The following is a 22,337-nucleotide window of genomic DNA, read 5'->3' as shown; positions in this document are numbered from 1 at the left end:
GGAAGATCTCCGCGTCCTCGGCCATTGTTTTTCGCTTCTACGGGCACCAAATAAAGTTTCTTCATTCAAAAGCATTTTTTAAATCCACATCCCTCCCTTTCTCAGCTCCTCCCCCGCGCCTGCACCGCCTCCCTTCCTGCGGCGGGTGAAACCCGAGCGTTGGCGTGGGGAGCGTGGAAGGTGATGGCCGGGCCTCCGGTGTCTCTCTCAGCACGGGATGTAGGGTTCGTGTCGCTTTCCTCGCCCGCTCCGCTCCTTTTCCTCCTCCCCACTTTTGCGGAGAGCTGGGCCTCGTCGGGAACCTGTGGGTACCAGCGGGGAAGCAGCGGCGGGCCGGAGGCGCTTGCTCCCCGCCGCCAGCGAGTTCCATCCCCCTGTCCGGGCTCCGCTTCCCGGTGGCGGTGCCTCGGTTTCTAACGGCTCGCGGGGAGGCGAGGGCTAGGCGGCTGCTCTCCGGGCTCCAGGCTCGGATCGGCTTTGCAGCTTCTTCCTTGCGCTGATTCGTGGCTTCTTCCCTGCCTACACGGGAACGGACTGCGAACCCCGACCGAAAATCTCCGCTTACCCCCACCTCTCTCTACAGTGGTGGTTCAGGGGTTTTGATATAGCCTTCTATTAATGTGAATCAGTGAACGCGTCTTTCAAGTGGTTCGATACTGTTTTGTTTTGTTTTGTTTTGTTTTGGTTTTGGGTTTTTTAACTTAACGCATGACTGTCTTGAGGGTGTATGCCTCCTTTCAGAGTGTTGCAGCGCATGGCTTTAATTCATATTTTAATTAATAAACCTGCTTTGGGGGGGGTTAAAGTTGTCTGCAAAAGTTAGGGGGCTGAGATCTATCGAGAAATGTGTTTCTTCCTATTGCTGACCGGATTAATTCATAATCCCACTATAAAAAGTGCCTGTACCTTCTTGCGTTTTAGGCGTCATGTTATAGATTCTATAAAATTATTATATCTCTCTGTATAAGTTGAGAGGCCCAATCTATATTTGAAATATGTCCTTACTGCAAAAGATGGCAAAACACAAGAGCACTTGGAAGAAATTGACCGTACCGGCAATAGATTGAGGCCAGAGAGCCAGCCAATGTCCCAGAATTTAAGCATGTACTCACCTTCAGGCAAATATAGGGAGTGTCTGCGTCCTTAAATTTTGAGTCCTAGGCATCTCTGCTCTCACCCAAGTCCTAGACCTGAGACCTTACCCTTAGAGATGGAAGCCTCTGAGGAAATTTAGTAGCTGGAAAAACAGAATAATTTTCCAGTTAAGTAAAATCTCAAAGGACTGTCACTTTTCGTATCTGCTGCCTTGGAAAATTCAAGTGTCAATTGATTTAATATTCTTTCTCTTCTCCCAAGGAATTAGTAGTAATTGTTAAAAGTTAAGTTCTGATCAGAGCAGTTACTATGCATATTAAAACCTACTCACTGTAAAACACCACAGAATCAGAAAGCACTTTTCCTATTTTTTTGCTATTTTTTTGTTTTATGGTTAACATTTGAGGAAGCCTCCTGAAAAAATACTCAGGGTATATAACCCTATTTTTAAAAATTGCAATAAGGTCTTTGAGTTTTTAGAAGTGTGATGATCCCACATTAAAGTTAGAATAAGAGATTTGGGCAGAAGTGTTCCAACTTTCTTCATTTTTACTTTGTCTCTGGTGATCTGAAGATATACATGAACTGATCAGTTAAGTTTTGTGCTTTCTGTCTAAAAACTGCACAGTACTAAAGTCTTTTTTCTAACCGAGTCATGTATGTCCTTAAACAAAACATACAGTGATAATCTGTAACCCTTGATTTTTGCATGTCTAAAGTCAAGAATATCTTTAATTTTTGATTCAGGTATACTCAAGTTTTGTTCCTCTTCAGCTTTCTTTGTTCTTTGACACTTTTTGAAAACCTCTAATTTTCTGGTTGGGAGAGCAAGATGGTAATATGCCTTAATTTTGTTTAGGGGCTGAGAGGATGGAAGGAGTTATTAGGCAGGTAAAGAAGGCAGCAAGAAAAACCTTAGAAAAGAATTAAGCTGGCTAAGAGTATAGACAAAGAGAAGCAGGTTCATAAATATCTTTCATTATATTTTTCTAGCCCAGTAAAGTCTTTCAGGCAGTTTTACATCCATTGCCTCATTCATCTTTCTAGGTAGAAGTCGCTTAGTAAGTAGTAGACCTAGGAGGAAAGCCTGTTTGATTTTTAGGATAACTCTTCTTCTGTCCTATCACATTGTTAAACTAGTTTCTGATTAAGGAAAATAAAAGGAATACAATGAGAAAGATAAGAAAGATTAAGTGGACTCCCGGGTAGAGCCTGGAATTTGAGGCACAAAGAGTGCTTAGCTTTTACGATATACCAGAGAGGTTTTCAGATTTTCCTGTGTTACTGTAGGAGTTGGGCAATGCTGGTTTACTTTACAGGGCTTGTATGAGAAGGAATTTGAATTTAAATGAGGTGTTCCAGAAACTGAAAGATGACCAGCCTTCTAGTGTTAATGCTACTAAGTAATATACTGTGTATATGACTCTTTTCTAGGTCATTTGCATATCTTACAGTTAAAGACAGATTACCACAGATCTTAACTAAGGCTATTGATACATTGCATCGACATAAAAGTGAATTTTTCGAGAAACATGGAGAGGTAAGAATTGTGTTTTAACATTAATTCTTTTTTGGTTAACTCTAATAGAAACACAATAAACAGTTTTCCCTCTGTGGTAATGGTCATTCCACCTGGAGATAAGTTCATATGGTGAAACTTAAAAAAAAAAGGCAGGCTAGATAAGGCAACATAATGTTGATATGAGATCTGTGTTGTTCTTTGATTTTTTCAACTTAAGAATTCTAAATTTAAATGTTTATAATAGTTATTTATTTATTTATTTATTTATTTATTTATTTATTTATTTATGGCTGTGTTGGGTCTTCGTTTCTGTGCGAGGGCTTTCTCCAGTTGTGGCAAGCGGGGGCCACTCTTCATCACGGTGCGCGGGCCTCTCACTATTGCGGCCTCTCTTGTTGCGGAGCACAGGCTCCAGACGCGCAGGCTCAGTAGTTGTGGCTCATGGGCCTAGTTGCTCCGCGGCATGTGGGATCTTCCCAGACCGGGGCTCGAACCCGTGTCCCCTGCATTGGCAGGCAGATTCTCAACCACTGTGCCCCCAGGGAAGCCCTATAATAGTTTTTGAAAGACATAAAATGTAGTTTTGAAATGTATTAGTTTTTTCCTTCTTAAATTTAGATACATAAAAATTTGCTGCCCTAGAGGAATTATGTATATATGTGTGTACATATACACTTATATTTGTAGATGAAATACTTATATATAAATTAATTACATGTAAACTATTCATATATGTGTGTGTGTGTGTGTGTGTGTGTGTTTTCTTCCCCCTGTATTTCTGCAGAAAGGCCTGGAAGCTGAAAAGAAAGCAATTTCTCTTCTTTCTAAATTACGGAATGAATTGCAAACAGATAAACCAATTGTTCCTTTGGTTGAGAATTTTGTTGATACTGACCTATGGAATCAGTACCTAGAATATCAACAGAGCCTTTTAAATGAAAGTAATGGAAAACCAAGGTGGTTTCTCTCACCGTGGTTGTTTGTAGAATGCTACATGTATCGTAGAATTCATGAAGCAATTATCCAAAGGTAAGTATATAGCCATCAAGTAACAAATGTTTTAGATAATTTGTGCTTTTTTAGAAATTATAAAATAGTAAGTTTTAAAATAAAAACCAGTAGAAGCCTGTATTCAGTTCAACAGATATTAATGGCACTACTGGAAATTTCTGCGAATGTTATTGCTATAATACATTCTTGGCAATTATAATCCACTTGCCCAGAATAGACCTAAGGTTGAATATCTGAATAGGATATTCAGATATAAAAATCCTTATAAAAACTTACTTATTTGTAGAGTAAAACAAAATGTACTTATTGAGCAAAAAACGTTAATTTGAAATAATTATATAAAAGATCAAGACAGGACAAAGTAAGCATGTTTTGTTTATAAAAATAGATAATATGTCAGAATTATTTGGTGAGTCACTACATTGTTTTACGCACCATCTTAATTTTTAGCTCTTTTTTTAACAGCTAGATTAGAAAAAAATAATTTTCTTAAATTAATTAATTTGTTTGTTTTTTTTGTCCACGTCGGGTCTTAGTTGCGGCACACAGGATCTTCGTTGTGGTGCGTGGACTTCTCTCTAGTTGTGGCGTGCGTGTTTTCTCTTCTCTAGTTGTGGCGCACGGGCTCCAGAGTGGGTGAGATTAGTAGTTGGGGCACACGGGCTTAGTTGCCCCACGGCATGTGGGATCTTAGTTCCCTGACCAGGGATCGAACCTGCATCCCCTGCATTGGAAGGCAAATTCTTTACCACTGGACCACCAGGGAAGTCCTCCACATAATTTTTTATAGGTTTGTTTATACTAATTTAATTTTTCCTAGGAAAATTCTGACAGAGAACTGACCTGTAGAGCAGAAGAAAGTGTAATATGGATCATTCTTTTAGCTCACAGGTTACAGAAATACAGGTTTGCTGAATAAGAGGAATCCTTTGGTATCTGTTTCTAAACATAGCATAGAATAATTGAAAACAATTGATTAAACCAGCACTACTATTAAAATAAAAAGATGACTTTGAGGCTTCCCTGGTGGCGCAGTGGTTGAGAGTCCGCCTGCCGATGCAGGGGACACGGGTTGGTGCCCCGGTCCGGGAAGATCCCACATGCCACAGAGCGGCTGGGCCCGTGAGCCGTGGCCGCTGAGCCTGCGTGTCCGGAGTCTGTGCTCTGCAACGGGAGAGGCCACAACAGTGAGAGGCCCGCGTACCGCAAACAATGACAGCAACAAAAAAGATGACTTTGGGGAACATGCGTAAATTTGAGTCTATTCACTATTTTTTTTCTGTCTTCATCTTTATAAATTATTTTATCATCTTTATAAATTATTTTAAAGTCAGAAGTTTTTGTATTTGCTGAATAACTATGTTTTAGGTCTTGTGCTCTAAAAGCAGAATATAATGTTAAAAAGATAGCACATTTTCTGGCTCACAGATCCAAGCAAACACTAGGTGCTGTCATATATTGAACACCAGCTCCATTCTAGTTACTTTGCAGCCCAGTGAAGTATAGGTATTATGATTTCCATTTTACAGTGGAGGAAACTGAGGCTCAAAGAGATGAGTAACTTGCCCAGGGCTGCATGGTTAGTAAATGGTAGAGCCAGGTCTGTGTAAATTGGATTAGAGCCTTCCTCAAACAAGTAGTACATTTGGGTATCTTTCCAGGACTAAGGTTAGTCTGACATTCTGGGTGATGGTTTCATAACTTTGGAAAATATCCATGGTATTAGACAAAGCTGCTGAAGTGCTGAAACGCTGAGTGGCACCCTGAACAGACTTAGTGGAGTTCGGAAGTTAGAAAGGTAAAAGGAATGCTGTTTCTGAGTTTGATTTTAGAGGCGGATCAGGTTCAGAGAATGAAAACTCTAAAGCAGGAGCTTACAAACCTGGCTGCACATTTGTCACCCAGTTGGGGAGAAGTTTTTTGTTTTGTTTTTAAACATATAGATTTGGAAATTGTTACATTAAATCCTGACGATTTAATTTGTCTGTGGTGGGGCCTGCATATCAGTTTTTCTTTCCAGGCCCCAGGGAGACTCTGCCCAGCCTGTGCTGCTCCACCCATTGGGCCAAGAATAGCTTGATAAAAAGGGTAGAGGCAAAATTCAGCTTTAAGTTCCAGGAATGGGAGTATTAGTCAGCCATGCATGTGGAACTCTCCTAAGGTGATCTCTGTGGCAGATATTTGAAGGTCCGAGGATTGTCTGATACTGTACCATACTCAGGTGTCAGGTCAGTGCAAAGAAAGGCTGTCCTACAGCGGAACTAGCACTGAAGTAGTTTGTTTGTTTTAATTGAAGTACAGTGATTTACAATATTGTGTTAGTTTCAGGTGTACAGCAAAGTGATTCAGATAAATATATATGTGTGTGTATATATATTTTAGATTATTTTCCATTATAGGTTATTACAAGATATTGAATATAGTTCTTTGTGCTATGTAGTAAATCCTTGTTGCTTATCTATTTTATGTACAGTAGTTTGTATCTGTTAATCCCATACTCCTAATTTATCACTACCCCTGAAGTAGTTTTTAAGTGTCCAATTTGTTAGGGCTCTTATAGGAAGAATTCCTATCCTGTGTCAGTGACCCCTCCAGAGTGACCAAAGAATGGTCTTCCTAACTTTTGCAGGATCCCAAAGCACACATTAGCTTTAAGATATGTTTCTGTTGATTTTGCCCCTTACACTGAAACATACTTCTAATTTTCTTTGTCAAGATGTATATTTTGGGTTTTTTTTAGAGTTAAATGGTTGAATAATCTGCAAATCTAAATTAAGATTCAAAGTTTTAGCCATATATAAAATTTAAATGTATTAAGTAAATATACTTCGGATATTGAAAGATGAAAGTACAGAGAAAATGGCAGACATTTTTAAGCTTTTATTAAAGTGTGATATACATGAAGAACAGTGCACATGTCTTAAGTGTTCAGCAGTCTTTACCAGAACATGCTGTGTCCCCAGAGGCTGGATCAAGAGGCAGAATTTAGGCCCCTTTGGATCCACTTCTAGTCACCACCATCACTGCCCCTTAAGGGTAACCACTATCCTGACCTGCATTAGTTTTGCCTGTTTTTAAACTTCATTTAAATGAAATTTTATGGAAGTAGTTCGGTGTCTGGTTTCTTTTACTTAGCATTACATTGGTGAGACTTATCCATACTTTTGCATATAATTGTAAACCATTAGTTTTCATTGCGGTATAGTATTGCATGATATGAATACATGACAATCTGTTGACCTGTTCTATTGTTGATGGATATTTGAGTAGTTTCCAGTTTGGGGTTATTATGAAGAGTGCTGCTACAAATACTCGAACACATATTCTTGGTGAACATACGTGTGTGTTTCTGTTGCGTATATACCTAGGAGAGAACCCCTGGGTCGTTGTGTACACATATACAGCTATAGTAGATTCTAAAATAACAAACGTTTTAAAATCTGAAATCATTTATAGCTATGTGAGTTTGCTCTCTTAAATATAAGAACCAAGTCTCATTCTTAACATGAGGTGTGACTTTAAATTAATGAAGGATTTGTTAATAAAGCACTAGAACAAGGGTCCAGAAACTTTTTCTGTGAAGGGCCAGATAGTCAGTCTTTTAGGCTTTGGAAGACACATGGTCTTTGTTGCAGCTACTCAGCTTTAGCGGTGCCAAAGCAGCCATAGGCGGTATGTAAATGGGCATGGCTGTGTTCCAATAGAACATCAGTTATAGACCCTGAAAGTTGAATTTCATGTGTCACAAAATCTTCTTTTTTAATTGTTTTCAACTCTTCAAGAATGTGCAAACCGTTCTGAGCTTGCAGATCATAGAGAACAGGTGGTGGGCCAGAGGGGGTCTGCAAGCTGCAGTCTGCTGACCCCTGTAGTTGAACCCATGCACCCAAATAATTTTGGTCCTCTTAAGTCACCTCGAGAGACTGATTCACTTCAGCAATGCTGCCATTGCTAAAAACGTCTTTTAATTCTTTGGAACTTCTTTCAGAGCCAGTTTACAAACCTCAAAAAAAGATTAGTCTCATTATTTTTTAGTCACTCCTCATTTTTGATCAAAAATATTTTATTCCATTTGATTTACATGCCTCATTCTACTGAAATTGCTCTGAGTGACTTTTGGCTGTTTCCAAAAACAAATTAAACTCCAAAGGATGAAGGTATACTGTCACTGATAGGACGTTTGATAATGTGCCACAGGTTCTGAAGAAAATCCCCAGAGAGGAATTCCAAAAGTGCTTTGAGCAATGGCAACATTCTTGGACTAAGGGTGTAGCTTCCCAAGGTGACTGACTGAGAAGGGAGGCAGCCATCATTTGGATGTGTAAATTCTGGTATGTTTTTGGTTTTGATTTTAATCAATCCCATTGCATCAGCCATATTGCCTTTTTACCCTAAGGTAGAAGACCCATGGAAAAAGTAGCTAATTTTGAAGAACAGATGATGTGAATATCGTTGACATTTGATTCTGTAAAGTCTTTTATGTTAGTATTTCTGTCTTCTGAGTTATGTTTTTCTTAGGCCAGTATTAATATTATTTGATCTCTCATTGGACGACGTGAAGATGTAGCCATGGCACATACATCACCATTGGTCAAAGTCAACTTGGGAGTAAAAGTTGCTAAAAAATTAAAAATCTACACATAAATGATCAAAATTTGTCATTATAATAAAATTTACATTAATATTGCCTGATCTATCTCAACTAGTCATTGGGTTCCCATAATCTGTATTTTGCTCTATTAGTAATCACTACATTGTATTCAACTATTCTGTGTATATGTTTGTTACTTGGAACCTGGCCACCCTGAGCACCCAAAAGAATGTTGAACTAAAGCAATTGTCTTGAAATTTTGTTTCTTTTTCTCCTTTTGCCCTGAAAACCCACTGGGTAAGTAATTATAGATACAGTCCCTATAATTATTTAATGCTTCCAGTAAAATATTTGATTAAGGAACATTTGACAATTAGTTAAAATGAGTGTGAGGATTTATTTTTGCATAATTTGATTTGTGTAATTTGATTATTATTTTTGTGTAACTTGATGTATGTTATACCTAGTAAAAATTACCAGTAATTTTTTAGATGGGATGCTACTATTGTCTTTCCTTTAATAAACTGCAATTACCCAAATGTTAAAAAAAAAAAGGTACAGTTATATAAATGTTTCCCTTATGCTTTTTTCCTTCTTTAGTCCACCAATCGATGACTTTGACATATTTAAAGAATTAAAAGACCAAAATTTCTTTGAGTCTCAGGAATCTATCATTGCTTTATGTACTCACCTGCAAAAGTTGGTGAAAACTATTGAAGACCTAGATGAAAATCAGCTGAAAAATGAGTTTTTTAAAGTTCTTCAGGTAAATGTAATAATTAATCTCCTGAGTTTGTTTATTTAAATAGTTGAAAATAAACTGGTACACGTTTAACAGCAAAGCATGTTTATATATTGTCATTTAAGTTATCAGTGATCATTTTTTATCATTCTAATAATTATCTATTCGAGAGATGAAAATCCACTTAATCTCTGAAAAGGGGTTTTGAAGTTTCTTCGACTCCCACTGGAGGTTTTAGTGGCACAGGAGTCATCTGGCTTCATAGCTCTGTCATTCTTGATACTGAAGTTCACAGTCATCTGATCGGCCCTGCCTGACTTGGCTTTGAATGTTGGCCGTGTCACTTACTTGTGTTTGGACCTGAAGCAAGGTACTTGGTGTTTCTGAGCTTCAGTTTCCTCATCGGTTAAGTGAGGGTGGTGCTATGTGCCTCATACTTTGACCTGAGAATTAAACTAGCTTCGTTCCTGTAAGTGTTGGGCGCAGAGTGCAGCTCAGCTGTTGTGCAGTTGTCATCAGCAGGTGGAAACAGTCGGGTGGCCCATGGCCTATTTCATATGGTTTTATTACACTTCATCTATCTTGTCTTAAGTTTAGTTTTGAATTCTCATTCAAAACATCCTAAAATTTGAAATATGTCATTATAATCAGAACTATTTGAAAGTATGTGGTTTTACACAGCAGTTTCCCCAGCCCTTACTTCCTGGAAGACGTTCGAAACATTTCCAGCAAGAGATGTTTGAAAGTGCTCGGAAGAGAAATAAAGCGGGGAAGGGGGACCTGGAGTGGTGGGGGAGGGGTGCGGAGCTGCAGTTTTAAGCCTGGCCCCCAGGGAAGGGCCTGCTAAGGAGGGGGGCGGGCCCCGAGGCAGGTGAAGGAGGGGATCGCCTCACGTCTGGGTGGAGCTTCCTGCGGAGCCCTGAGCGGGGAGCCTGCCAGGTGTGTGGGAGACCCTGCCGGGGAGGCCTCAGGGAATCGGGCGCAGAGGTGAGAGGGCCTGCGGGCCACGGCTGCACAGAAGCCAGGCTACCTCCGGAGCAAAGGCGAGGACTTTGGTTTTTACTCACAATGAAGCGGGAAGCTGTTAGAGGGTTTTGCTCAGAAGAGTAACTTTAAAAAAAAAAATTTATTTATTTTATTTCTTTACTTTTGGCTGCGTTGGGTCTTACTCGCTGTGATCGGGCTTTCTCTAGTTGCAGCGAGCGGGGGCTACTCTTCGTTGCGGTGCGCGGGCTTCTCACCACGGTGGCTTGTCTTGTTGCGGAGCACAGGCTCTAGGTGCGCGGGCTTCAGTAGTTGCAGCACGCGGGCTGGAGAGTGCAGGCTCGGTAGTTGTGGCACACGGGCTTCAGTAGTTGTGGCTCGCGGGCTCTAGAGCGCAGGCTCAGTAGTTGTGGCGCACGGGCTTAATTGCTGCGCAGCATGTGGGATCTTCCCAGACCAGGGCTCGAACCCGTGTCCCCTGCATTGGCAGGTGGATGGATTCTCAACCACTGCACCACCAGGGAAGCCCAGAGGAGTAACATTAAATGACTTATTTCAAGGATTACTTCCGAGGGCAGACCGAAGGCACAAGGGTGGAAGTGGGGAGATTTGTTACGACAGTGACTCAGGTGAGGGCAGACTGGACCAAGTTGGTAGCATCAGAGATGGTAAATGTCACCAGATTCTGGATATACCTTGAAAGTAGAGGCTACGGAATGTGCTGATAGTTGTGGGATGTGATGAAGCCCTGATGAAACTTTGAGGGCGAGCAGAGTAAGCTGAATGGTGAAGCAGGAAAGGCATATTTTGAGTTTGGAAGAAAAGTGGTCATGGTTCTGTTAACTAATAAACCGGAGTATTATTTCCCCCTCTCACTATTATACTTAGCTTAGAATTAGAAAAGAAAAGAAAAAAAAAAATCAGCATGTCACTCGCTGCCCCTAGCCAGCCCATTCTTTTGGGAAGTAATCTTCTTTGAATATGTTCTTTGTCCCGTAAGTAGAATAAATTGTGAAGCAGAAAGCGTACTGATCTGTCTTCTGTCATCTAGTTCAGCCAGCTACCCCAAACTGCCACTCTTCTCCCACGTAAAGGAAGCCAAAGTTGTCCCCATTAGTGCTCACAATGACCAGCAGGTTACCTTCCTACAGGAAGCCTGAAGGTGTCTTAGTTTCCAGGGAATTATTGATGTTTTTAAAAGCCACAGCACTCCACCGCTGTTCACACGAATATTTCAGTGTCAACTTCATCAAACACTGTTCTAGATGCCGGGCATGTGGTGGTGAGGAAAACAGACTAGTCCTTGTTGTCATTGAACTTGTAATCCTGAAGGAATATAAACAAATAATGGCACAAATAAATACAGAATTACAAACCGGAAGATGATCTGAAGGAAATGTGCCGTAGGCCAACAGAGACCCTGACCTCAGCTGGAGAGTGCCGTCATGTATGCCGTTGTGTGCTTCTTCATCAAATTTGGACGCTTTCTTTTTAAAATAATATTCTTGGTTGGAACATGCGCTTTCCTCTTATTTTGAATCACAGAATACTAGAGCCTGTTTGGGCTAATATTTATTGAATACTTCTGTATGCCAGCTTTTGGGTACCTTACTTACATGCATTATGTCAAATACTCAGAATAACTCTACGAGCTAAGTGCTATTATTATCTCATTTTTCAGTTGTAGAATTTGAGCCTTAGAGCTTAATTTAGCAGTGGTTGTTTATTGGAGATGCTAGGATTTGAACCCAGGTCTGTCTGATTCTAGAGCCTACAGTTCTAAACATGTAATTTTAGTTAGAGCTTAAAAAAATGGGGCTACATACCATTTCCTACAAAATAAACTTGAGTATTTCAAAGTGGAATAATAGATTATTAGAGTTGGAAGAATCTTTAGTTATCACCGTGTTCAATTTCTTTATTTTACAAGTGAGAGAACTAAATGCAAGAAAAGTTGCCAGGTCCTAAGGATGGGGGAATTTTTATTTTCTCTTGACTCTGGATTATAAAGTAAACTTTGTAGCCTCATTTTACAGCATCTGATCATGTTCTAATAATATCTGCAAGATGCAAAAACTTTCACTCTGATTAAACGATGTGAGTGCTAAAATCATTCAAACTGTTTTTTTTCTTAAGTTCATTGCATACTGGCTAAAGTTTCATTGCTTTACCTTTTATTTATTTATTTATTTATTTATTTATTTATTTATTATTAGTTTCTGCTTTATAACTGCTTTACCTTTTTTATACAGTATACTTAGAGAAAATGTAGATTGGGTGGACATTTTATATTAAGAATTTTATGAATACTTTTAGCAACCCTACCTCCCATTACATCCTACGTAATAGAGTTTTTGTTGGTTATTCAAAAGAAAGGTAAATGTTTTGTGCTTTTTCTTTTTCAGATTTCACTGTGGGGAAATAAGTGTGATCTGTCTCTATCAGGTGGGAAAACTATTTCTCAGAAGACCAATTTAATAAATTCTTTGGAAGACCTAACACCTTTCATTTTAGTGAATGACATGGAACATCTTTGGTCATTGCTTAGCAACTGCAAAAAAAAAAGAGAAAAAGCATCTATTACTCGAGTGGATATTGTTCTGGATAATTCTGGGTTTGAACTTGTTACAGATTTAGTATTAGCTGACTTACTGTTGTCCTCTAAACTGGCTACTGAGATCCATTTTTATGGGAAAACGATTCCGTGGTTTGTTTCTGATACTACTCTACATGATTTTAACTGGATAATCGCACAACTAAAACATTCTAATCATAAGTGGGTGTCCAAATGTGGGGTTGACTGGGAAAACCATATTAAAATGGGCAGATGGGTTTACCTCGATCACGTGTTTTGGACTCTACCTCATGAATTCAGTGCAATGCCTCAAGTCGCTCCTGACTTATATGCTACACTACAAAAGGCACATTTAATTTTATTTAAGGGTGATTTGAATTACAGGAAGTTGACGGGGGACAGAAGATGGGAATTTACCACTCCATTTCATGAGGCTTTGAATGGCTTCCACCCTGCACCTGTCTGCAGTATAAGAACATTAAAAGCTGAAGTTCAGGTTGGTCTGCAGCCTGGGCAAGGTGAACAACTCACAGCTTCTGTGCCCAACTGGTTGACCATTGGGAAATATGGAATATTTCAGTTTGATGGTCCACTTTGACTTGGTGTAGGAACTCTCAGTTGGGTAGAAAGATCTGACAGTCACTTTTCATCCCCAGAAAAGCTCTGGGAAGCTTGGCTTCTCAGTGCTCTTTTACACACACTCTGATGGCTTTCTCCTTTGAACATTTTGCCCCACTACATTGTTTTGGGGATAGGTGGATTACACTGGTTACAGATAGTTACATTTATGTTGGAATTTTAGTAACTTATTTCAAGTTAAATGCATCATTTCAAGTGGTTCTAATGAACTTATTTTTAATTGGACAGAAATATAAGTGAATTCTGCTTTAAAAGTTAACATTTTAAAAAATACTATGCTGCATGGTATTTAATGTTCTAGGAGGCATGGAATTTTACTCAACTTGATTTTGGGCTCTAGAGATAAGGGCTCAGTGAAGATATAATATATGTACATGTTAAATATGCTTTGTAAAGAGAGGCATTTCTTAACAACTGTGATATCTGAACACACGAAAGTAAAACTTACCTCGTAAGTTAATTCTTAGTTTTGTTCTCTTTGACTTTTATTTCATTTCAATAACCTGTATTATTTGCACGCATTTGTATTTTGATTGACCTGTAGAATGGATGGTAAGAAACACAAAATTGAACAGAATGAAACAAATAGTACTTGAAGAAATGTAATATCTTTTACATTCTATTTGTGATGTCCATAATCAGCTGAAGTATATTATTTTAACACGTAAGTGTTTTAAATGAATGGGATTGCTCTACAGTTTTAAAAAAATGCTTTAGGTAGGGAAGATTCTTCTGCATTGACTTTGTACTACCAATGAGTTAATTCACCTTTTATAATCTTACACATTTATTGGTGATCACAGCTATTAAAGACTAAGTTTCAGGTCAGTTTGTTTTGAAACTGAAATTGGAAATAAACCTGGGAACGTTTTCTTGCACCAGAATAATAAAATGAATTGTAAATTGTACTGAAAATCTCACTGGTTTTATCTTCCAGTGGGGGAAGGTCAAGAAGGGAAGATTAAAAATGAAGTCTTTATGATGAAGAAACTCATAATGTATATTACAGATGTTGTCCAAGCAGTTGTTAAATTATGTCACTTAAATGAAGTGATAGTCTGTGCCCTTGCTAAGTGCTTAAAATTGTTTTGGTAAAATGTTTATATAAAGCTGCACATTTTGAATTTACTCATTTCCTTATCTACATGTGTTCCTGTTTTAAACATTGTTACTAAAATACTGAGCACATGAGAATTACTTGTAGACACTTGCCATAAATTAGAACACAATTGTATATTTGTATTGATTTCACAGCCACAGCAGGAGCTATGGTATAATACATTACTTTTTTCCAAAGTATGGGATTTTTTTCTGTGTTCATGTTTTATTAAGAACATGAGATTATGAGGAAGTAGTTCACCCTCTCCTACAAGAAAGAGAGCAAGGAAGCAAACTAGAGCAAGCAAGAAGATGGCACCATGGAAGAGGAAGTCAAGACGGCATTTTAAAAAAATGCTTATTTAGCAGGAGAGAGGGGCCTCTTGGAGTTTCACCAGTTGATTTTTTTTATAATTTTTATTTTTTATCTATTTATTTATTTATTTTTGGCTGCTTTTGGGTCTTCGTTGCTGCACGTGGGCTTTCTCTAGTTGCGGCGAGCAGAGGCTACTCTTCCTTGCGGTGCGCGGGCTTCTCATTGTGGTGGCTTCTCGTTGTGGAGCATGGGCTCTAGGCATGCAGGCTCAGTAGTTGTGGCTCACGGGCTCAGTAGTTGTGGCTCGCGGGTTTAGTTGCTCCATGGGATGTGGGATCTTCCCGGACCAGGGCTTGAACCCACGTCTCCTGCATTGTCAGGTGGATTCTCAACCACTGCACCACAAGGGAAGCCCTTAACCAGCATTCTTGAGATAAAATTCACGCACAATTCATCCATGTAAAGTGTACAGTATTTTAGTACAGTATGTTCACAGAGTTGTGCCCCCATGACCACAGTCTAATTTCAGAAAGTTTTACTCTCTCTAAAAGAAACCCTGCACCCATTGGCAGTCACTCCCCAGCCCCCTCTCCTCAGCACTTGGCAACTAGTAATCTGTTTTCCGTCTATGGATTTAGCTGTTCTGGACATTTCATATATAAATAGAATATAAAATATGTAGTCTTTTGTGACTGGCTTCTTTTTAAGATTCATCAGTTGTAAGATGTATCAGTACTTCATTCCTTTTTTTCGCCTGAATAATATTCCATTGTATGGATATACCATATATGGGTCTACCATATTTATCCATTCATGAGTGAATGGACACTTGGTATGTTTCCACTTTTTGACTATTATGAATAATGCTGCTATGGACATTCATGTACACGTGGTTGTATGTATGTGTGTTTTCAGTTCTCTTGGGTATGTACCCAGGTGTAAAAGTGCTAGATCCTGTGGCAGTTATGTTTAACATTTTGAGCAACTGCCAGACTCCCAAAGTGTTTGCAGTGTTTTACATTCCGCATGAGGGCTCCAATTCTACATCCTTGTCAGCACTTGTTATTGTCTGTGTTTTTCATTATAGCCATGCTGCTGGGTGAGAAGCAGTATCTCATTGTGGTTTCAATTTGTATTTCCCTGATGTTGAACATGTTTTCATGTGTTTATCGGTCATTTGTATATTTTCAGAGAAGTGTCTTCAATTCTTTTCTCCATTTAAAAATTAGATTATCTTTTATTGTAAGAGTTTTAATTTTTAAAATTATGTTATTTTTATTTTTGGCCATGTTGCCTCACGTCATGTGGGATCTTAGTTCTCCGACCAGGGATCAAACCCTTGCCCCCTGTGTTGGAAGCGCAGAGTCTTAACCACTGGACTGCCAGGGAAGTCCCAAGAGTTTATGTTTACTTATTTTTTATTGTAAGAGTTCTTATATCTTTTGCATACAAGTCTCATCAGATATATAATTTGCAAATATTTTCTCCCATTCTATGGGGTGTCTTTTTGTTTGCAGCACAAAAGTTTTACATTTTCACGAAGTCTTCTTTATGTTTTTTGTTTCTCTTTTGTTGCAAAACACTGGTTTTTGAACTGCTTCTTAACATCACCTAAGGGCCTCTGAAATGAGGGCTGGAGGCACCCAATGGACAGGGCTCTGCCTGTCACCTTCTCCTGCTTCTCCACCTGTTTCTACCCCAGCAGATTTGGCCTATATATTATGTTTGGTGTAGGTACTGAGGAGCACGATGAGGGAAGCTGGGGCTCTGGAGTCAGCTGGGGGTGAAGTTTCCACTGAAGAGCTGAGGGATCTTGGGAAACTTTCCTAAAATAGCATCTTCAATTGTTTCAACTGCTAACAATACCATACTTGCTTAAGTATGAAGTAACTCCTGGGTAAAGCAGCCTATAAATTTCATGCAACCCTTTTTTAGCAAGACATAGATCCAGTATCTTAGGTATATTATGATGAAAATGTGGATGAGGGCAGGTAAATAATTAGGTGGAGGATGGCGGTTTATACTCCATTGATTTATGTTACTTTTTTTTTTTTTTTTTTTGCGTTACGCGGGCCTCTCACTGTTGTGGCCTCTCCCGTTGCGGAGCGCAGGCTCTGGACGCGCAGGCCCAGCGGCCATGGCCCACGGGCCCAGCCTCCGCGGCATGCGGGACCTTCCCGGACCGGGGCACGAACCCGTGTCCCCTGCATCGGCAGGCGGACTCTCAACCACTGCGCCACCAGGGAAGCCCCCTATGTTACTTTTTGATTAAACAGCAAATGAACAAGATTTCTTGAGATGACCCAGCTTTTTTCTGTAATTCAAGGTGGCATTTTGGTGTTTGATAAAATGCAGTAATGCTTTTGAACTTTTTAATAGCCAGAACCCATGTTGTTCAACCTCAAGGTCATGTTTCTATAAAAGAAATTCCCACTGCAAGAGGCAATACCAACGTAATTCAAACCATTTTCTTAGATTTTAAGAAAACCCTAGGGTGAATTGAAAAAACAGTTCAGAGTTAGAATTATTAAAATTTCCTCTCCCACCCATTTTCCTAACAGCTCCCTCCGCCCAAGCCCTCGCTGAGCCTTGTTCTGGAGCCTCTAACTCCACAAAACTTTCCCCCCTCTACTCTCCTGTTTCCCTGGACTGGGTGTGGGGAGTCTAGGAGGCTCTGAACACTTCTACACATGCGTGTCTTACTACCATGATAAAGTGCTAATGCAGTGTCTGACATTTATGGTATGCGATAAATGATATCCTGACATTACAGAAAATGAATAAAGCAGAGGGAAAAATGAGAAAAATAATAAGGATGTTATTCCACTACCTCCAATACTCCTGTTAAGATTTGGATGTATTTCTTTCTCCATGCCTAGACATATTTTTTACATTTTTAAGACAAAAAACAAAAACCAGGTTTGTACTATTTAAATTAAAAAAAAATTCTGAAGTGGTTTTCCAGCTTCTGAAGTTTTAGTTTGGTTAATTGGTTTTGTTATTGTCACTTTACTTTTGTAATTTTTGTCTAGTTCGCTGTAATTAGTTCCGGCTGGAGGGATGGAAGATTTTTTTTCCCCTTGGATGACAGTATGACCTGGGACTTAATAATGATCTGGGACTCATAAATACTTGATTGCTAATGCCTGGTCTCCTGTTAACTCCGTGACCTAAGTCACATTCTCACAATTTTACTGGAAAAGAAGAAGTTATTTCTGGTCAACTTGAACTACATTCAATCGCAAACCCAGATTCCCCTAGGGAAACGGGCGTCACGCTGAAAGATATCAGCGTTCTGGCACCCCCTAGCGGCCACCTGAGTATTCCATGAACCCTGATCTTTTCCCTTCATTTGTAAAGTACAGATACTGTTGGGTGTGGAGTTAGTGTACTCTGAGCCATCCAATCAGAGGCCACCGTTCACCTGGTCCTCCTACCTTCCTGCTTTTCTTTGGTGGGTCACGTTTCCCCCTTTCAGTTTATTTAACATCCACCTCGCTCTCAGACCTTCCAGAATTTTGGAGAAAGGAAAACCAGTTCTTAGGGAAGACACTTTAAAATCTTGATTCCCATAAGTTGTACATTTCTTGGGGGCAGCCACTGACTTCTTTGTGTTTGCTCCCCACACAAGGTAGAGCACAGAGTAGGTGTTGGATGAATGACTGATTGGTAGGTGACACATTCTAGCACTTGAAATAATTTTCTTAACCCCCTGATGTGATGCTATTTAAATTGAAGTCTGAAATGGGTCTACTTGAAAGTCTGATCAATTAGACCGGTTGGTGCTTGTTAAATGAATAAAGAAATACATGTTATATAATTGGGAGTTTTCCATAAATGTATGCATCTTTGAATACTGCTTTATCCCTTCAGTATTACATTGTGCTCAGTTTCCCATTTGTTAAATCTTCAAAAATGTGACTTTTCATGGCTGCGAACATTTCATCATATAGCTAGATCATATTTTGTTTTGCCATGTAGATTGTTCAGAATCTTTGCTATTATAAAAGAAGCTGATATGAACATCTTCAGGCAACTAGTACCCATTAAGCTTTGCAAGTCTTTAGTAACGGAGAATTATTTGAAGCCACCCAATTATTCTAGTCCTCCTAGAATAGTGCTTGTATTAGGCTTTTAGCCCCAAACTCTCAACTTGAGTAATTGCTTTAGATGAGAAGGAAAGTCACTTTTTGCCTTACTTAAAAAAAAAAAAAATTCAGGGACTTCCCTGGCGGTCCAGTGGTTAAGACGCTGCACTGCCACTGCAGGGGGCGCGGGTTCCATCCCTGGTCGGGGAACTAAGATCCCACTTGTTGCGCAGCCAAAAAGAAAAAAATAATTCATAATATATGTCATGCTGATGACTTTCAATCCTGCTTGAGTTCAATACAAAGTTTAGGCACAAGGGGGAGATCCCTTAGCGCGGTGAAGTGGCTGGATTTTTCTTCTGTACTATTTAGTATGCCGATTTCAGTAAGAAAATCTGGCAGAGTATAATATTAATTGTTGACTGCACACATTCTTGTGGTTTCAACTTTAAAATCATTATGCTGGAGCAAGGATTTAGTAAAACACAGTAAGGTCAATGACAACCAAACTGTGTCCTCATTCCTTTCTTGGCTGAAATTTTCTGTACACATATAATGTTTGTGACCCAATGTTACAGTGGTTTATCATAGAAGTATATCAAAATAGGTGAATTTGACAATAAAATTCAGGAAAAGTGGAAAAAAGAAACAGAATTTTGTTAACAATGTAGAAAAGTCACCCAAGAAAAAACTTTGTAAGAAAATAAAAATAATTGCTTGTTATTTCACTTAAACTTTGCTTGAAGGAAAGAAGCAAAACTGTACTTGTTTCCTTGTTTTGCTACTTGTAACACAGCAAGTTAATTTTTACCATGATTCAGAAAATTTAAAGGAACTAATATTCCAATTCTATCTTACATTTAGGAAGATACAAATTGGGCTTGGTATATCTCCAATGCAAAAATTCTGCAACTGGGGTCCAGGGGGTTCAGCAGATAGAATTGAGGTGGTCTGTAAGCTTGGGTGAGAAAAAATTTCGTCTTTATTTTCATTAATCTCTAATTGAAATGTAGTATTTCCTTTAACATTGAATATGGGCCATAAACCTCAGCAGTATTAGCAGTTCCTGTACTTGCATCAACTGCAAAAATCACAAGTCTTTTCATATTATATTACAGTTACTTCAACTATCTTGAATTATTGTTTCATCATTACATCAAAAATATAGATGCTTTACCTGGAGAAGTTCATGGCACAAAAACAGTTAAGAATACCTGCTCTTATTTTTCTCCTTTTCTTTCAGTTTTCTTTCTTTCTTTTTCACAGTTGGTGAAAGCCATGATTTGATTTATTTTTATCGTTTTGTTTTTGAGGTGAAGAAGAGATACATCATACTGTATTTTTTCTTCCCATCTCAAGCTTCAGTTAATATCATTCCTCTATTGTCTAGCTTGATTTCTTCCAGGGGTCCTTAAAAGAAGGAAAAGATTTCACATGTGCACATAGAATGAGTCGCCCTTAATCTTATCATTACAAGGCTTTTTGTGCATGTGTGTTTGTGTTAGTTTTTGTTTTAAAATAAAAAGAGATGAAAAATCATTAGGAATGTTTTCCTATTTAGAGCTCTTAAAATATTTTAAAGATCTTAAAAATCAGAAATCAGAAAGAGCTATTTAAAGTATAAAGCAAGAAGCAAAATTCAAAAAATTTCTTTTACATATATTCTTAATTTTTATAATAATTATTGGCAATCAGTGAATAGAAAGCACATTATAGATACATTATAACAGAATAGATACCATTATGGAGTGCTATATTCCAGGCACAGTATTAAGCGCTTTACGCATAATGTGGCATGGTATCTTCATAAAACTCCCAGAGGCAAATATTTTTATTCCATTATTCCTACAGGAGCACCAAGTCTCAGTGATTTCAAGTAACTGGGCACAAGGCCACTGAACTAGTCAATGGCAGAGACAAAATTTAAACTCTGATATCTTGGACTCCAAAAGTCAAGTTATGGCTTTTATTTGAAGTTACTATGCCTTTCCCATAATTTGTAACCATTTACTTAAGTTCCTTTTAAAAATGAGTAAACATACTTACTGTCAATGGAAATTTGAGCCATAAGATTATGTGGATGATCAGCCACATTATGAGTTATTAACATGTTGAAATCTCAGCAGCAGAAGAAATAAAGCTAAAGGTCAATTATATGTTTTAAAATAGTCATGTAGAATGGGAGTAGGTGGGAATGGGGATTGTTTTTCTGTATCATACATTTTGTATCATTTGGGCACTTATGAATTCATGGAATTTTACAGTAGGCTGAACACCACGCTGAGAAAGGAAATCTCTAAGAACTTTGGTGTAGAGAGCTGAACATCAGCAAATCCAGTAATGAAAAGAAAGCCTCTCATGTTTCAGGCCACCAACCAGCTGAAAACCAGTGGGTAGTTATTTTGAAGGGAAATTATTCTTGTGACCAGATGGAAGTGATTTAACAAGAATGAACTGGCTTATTTTTTCAACCGAAGGGATGATATAAAAGTTGTTTTGCTATCCTGGTGAAATCCAAAATCTGTTCAAATAAACTCTTCCAATTCTTGCCTGGTCTTTGATAGCATTACTCATAAGTTGTTTAAAATTAAATGAAGCACAATTTTATATTAATCTGTAAGCTTATACCTTAATTCTACATTTCTGTTTCATTTCTCATTAGTTCCCAAATGGAATGTTATTTGGACTGCTGAAACCCTAATAATGATGATCTTACAGGAGACCCATCAGCTACCTTCCTTTACTGAGGGAGGTTCTTGTTCAGAGTTGGTAATGTGGACAAGGAATCTGAATTCCAGTCCCAGTTATGTTACTAATTAATTATGTGATTTTTAGCTAGGCATTCTATTATTGTTACTTAATGTTTTTTATATAAGCCATAAATTTGCTTTTAGCTCTATGATTTTATGATCCAGTTGTGTTTTCTGCCATGCACCAAGACAGGATAATCCTATTTACTCTTGCACAAACGTTGGCATTTTACCTTTGTGGAAAATTCTACTTCCTTCTCCCTACTTATTAATGTCATTTTTCTCTCCGTAGAAAACTTTTGTTTCTATTAATCTCTGTTTAACCCACTGAAAGACTGGCTAGTTTCTATAAGACAAATCATGAGGATATAATTAAATATGTCAGTGAGAAGAACCAAAGAATACAATTTATTTTCAATCAAAAGAATTGATGAAAATACTGCACATTGTAGACTGTTGACACTATAGACAGAAATTCTTTATAGAATGGAGGAATACTGTATTACATTGAGAAGTCTGGCTTAGCAATAGGACTCCAAAGGTAGAAATTGAAGCTGAGACTGTTGAATGACAGTACAAAAGGCATTTTCCCTTCTTTTTTCCTGGCAGGGGCACCATCTGTTTGAACATCCTTCCCTATGTTGGTACCACTCCCTTTGCCAGTGCTTTCGCTTAAAAGGGGGCTTATGGAAGGAGATATCCCTCTTCTTCTTCTGGAGATTTTCATGTCCAGAAGTTATGCTATATTTGCTTCATTTTACACACAAGATAAAAGACTCTGAGAGGATAAGAAACTCTCCAGTGGTAGCAAGTGACAGGACCTGCATTTGAACAGAGTAAAAGGGCCCGAACTCATAGTTTTTGCCCACACCTACACTGCCTCTCATAATAATAATACTCTAGCATACTTTTTTTTTGGTACGCAG

At 38.6% G+C, this 22,337-nt stretch overlaps 1 protein-coding gene across 1 annotated transcript; it reads left to right on the top strand.

The window, feature by feature from the left end:
- The first annotated feature begins 42 nt into the window (after window positions 1-42).
- On the top strand, window positions 43-14,853 carry ARMT1 (acidic residue methyltransferase 1). Its single transcript, XM_082633839.1, has 5 exons — window positions 43-224; window positions 2,530-2,635; window positions 3,402-3,646; window positions 8,820-8,985; window positions 12,351-14,853. Exons 1-5 carry the CDS (start codon window positions 184-186, stop codon window positions 13,116-13,118), a joined length of 1,326 nt encoding a protein of 441 aa, XP_082489965.1. The 5' UTR covers window positions 43-183; the 3' UTR covers window positions 13,119-14,853.
- The last annotated feature ends 7,484 nt before the right edge of the window (window positions 14,854-22,337 follow it).

The sequence above is a fragment of the Mesoplodon mirus genome (assembly GCF_964341445.2).
Source record: "Mesoplodon mirus genome assembly, chromosome: 10".
Lineage (NCBI taxonomy): Eukaryota > Metazoa > Chordata > Mammalia > Artiodactyla > Ziphiidae > Mesoplodon > Mesoplodon mirus.
This window is presented reverse-complemented; position numbering and strand designations above follow the sequence as displayed.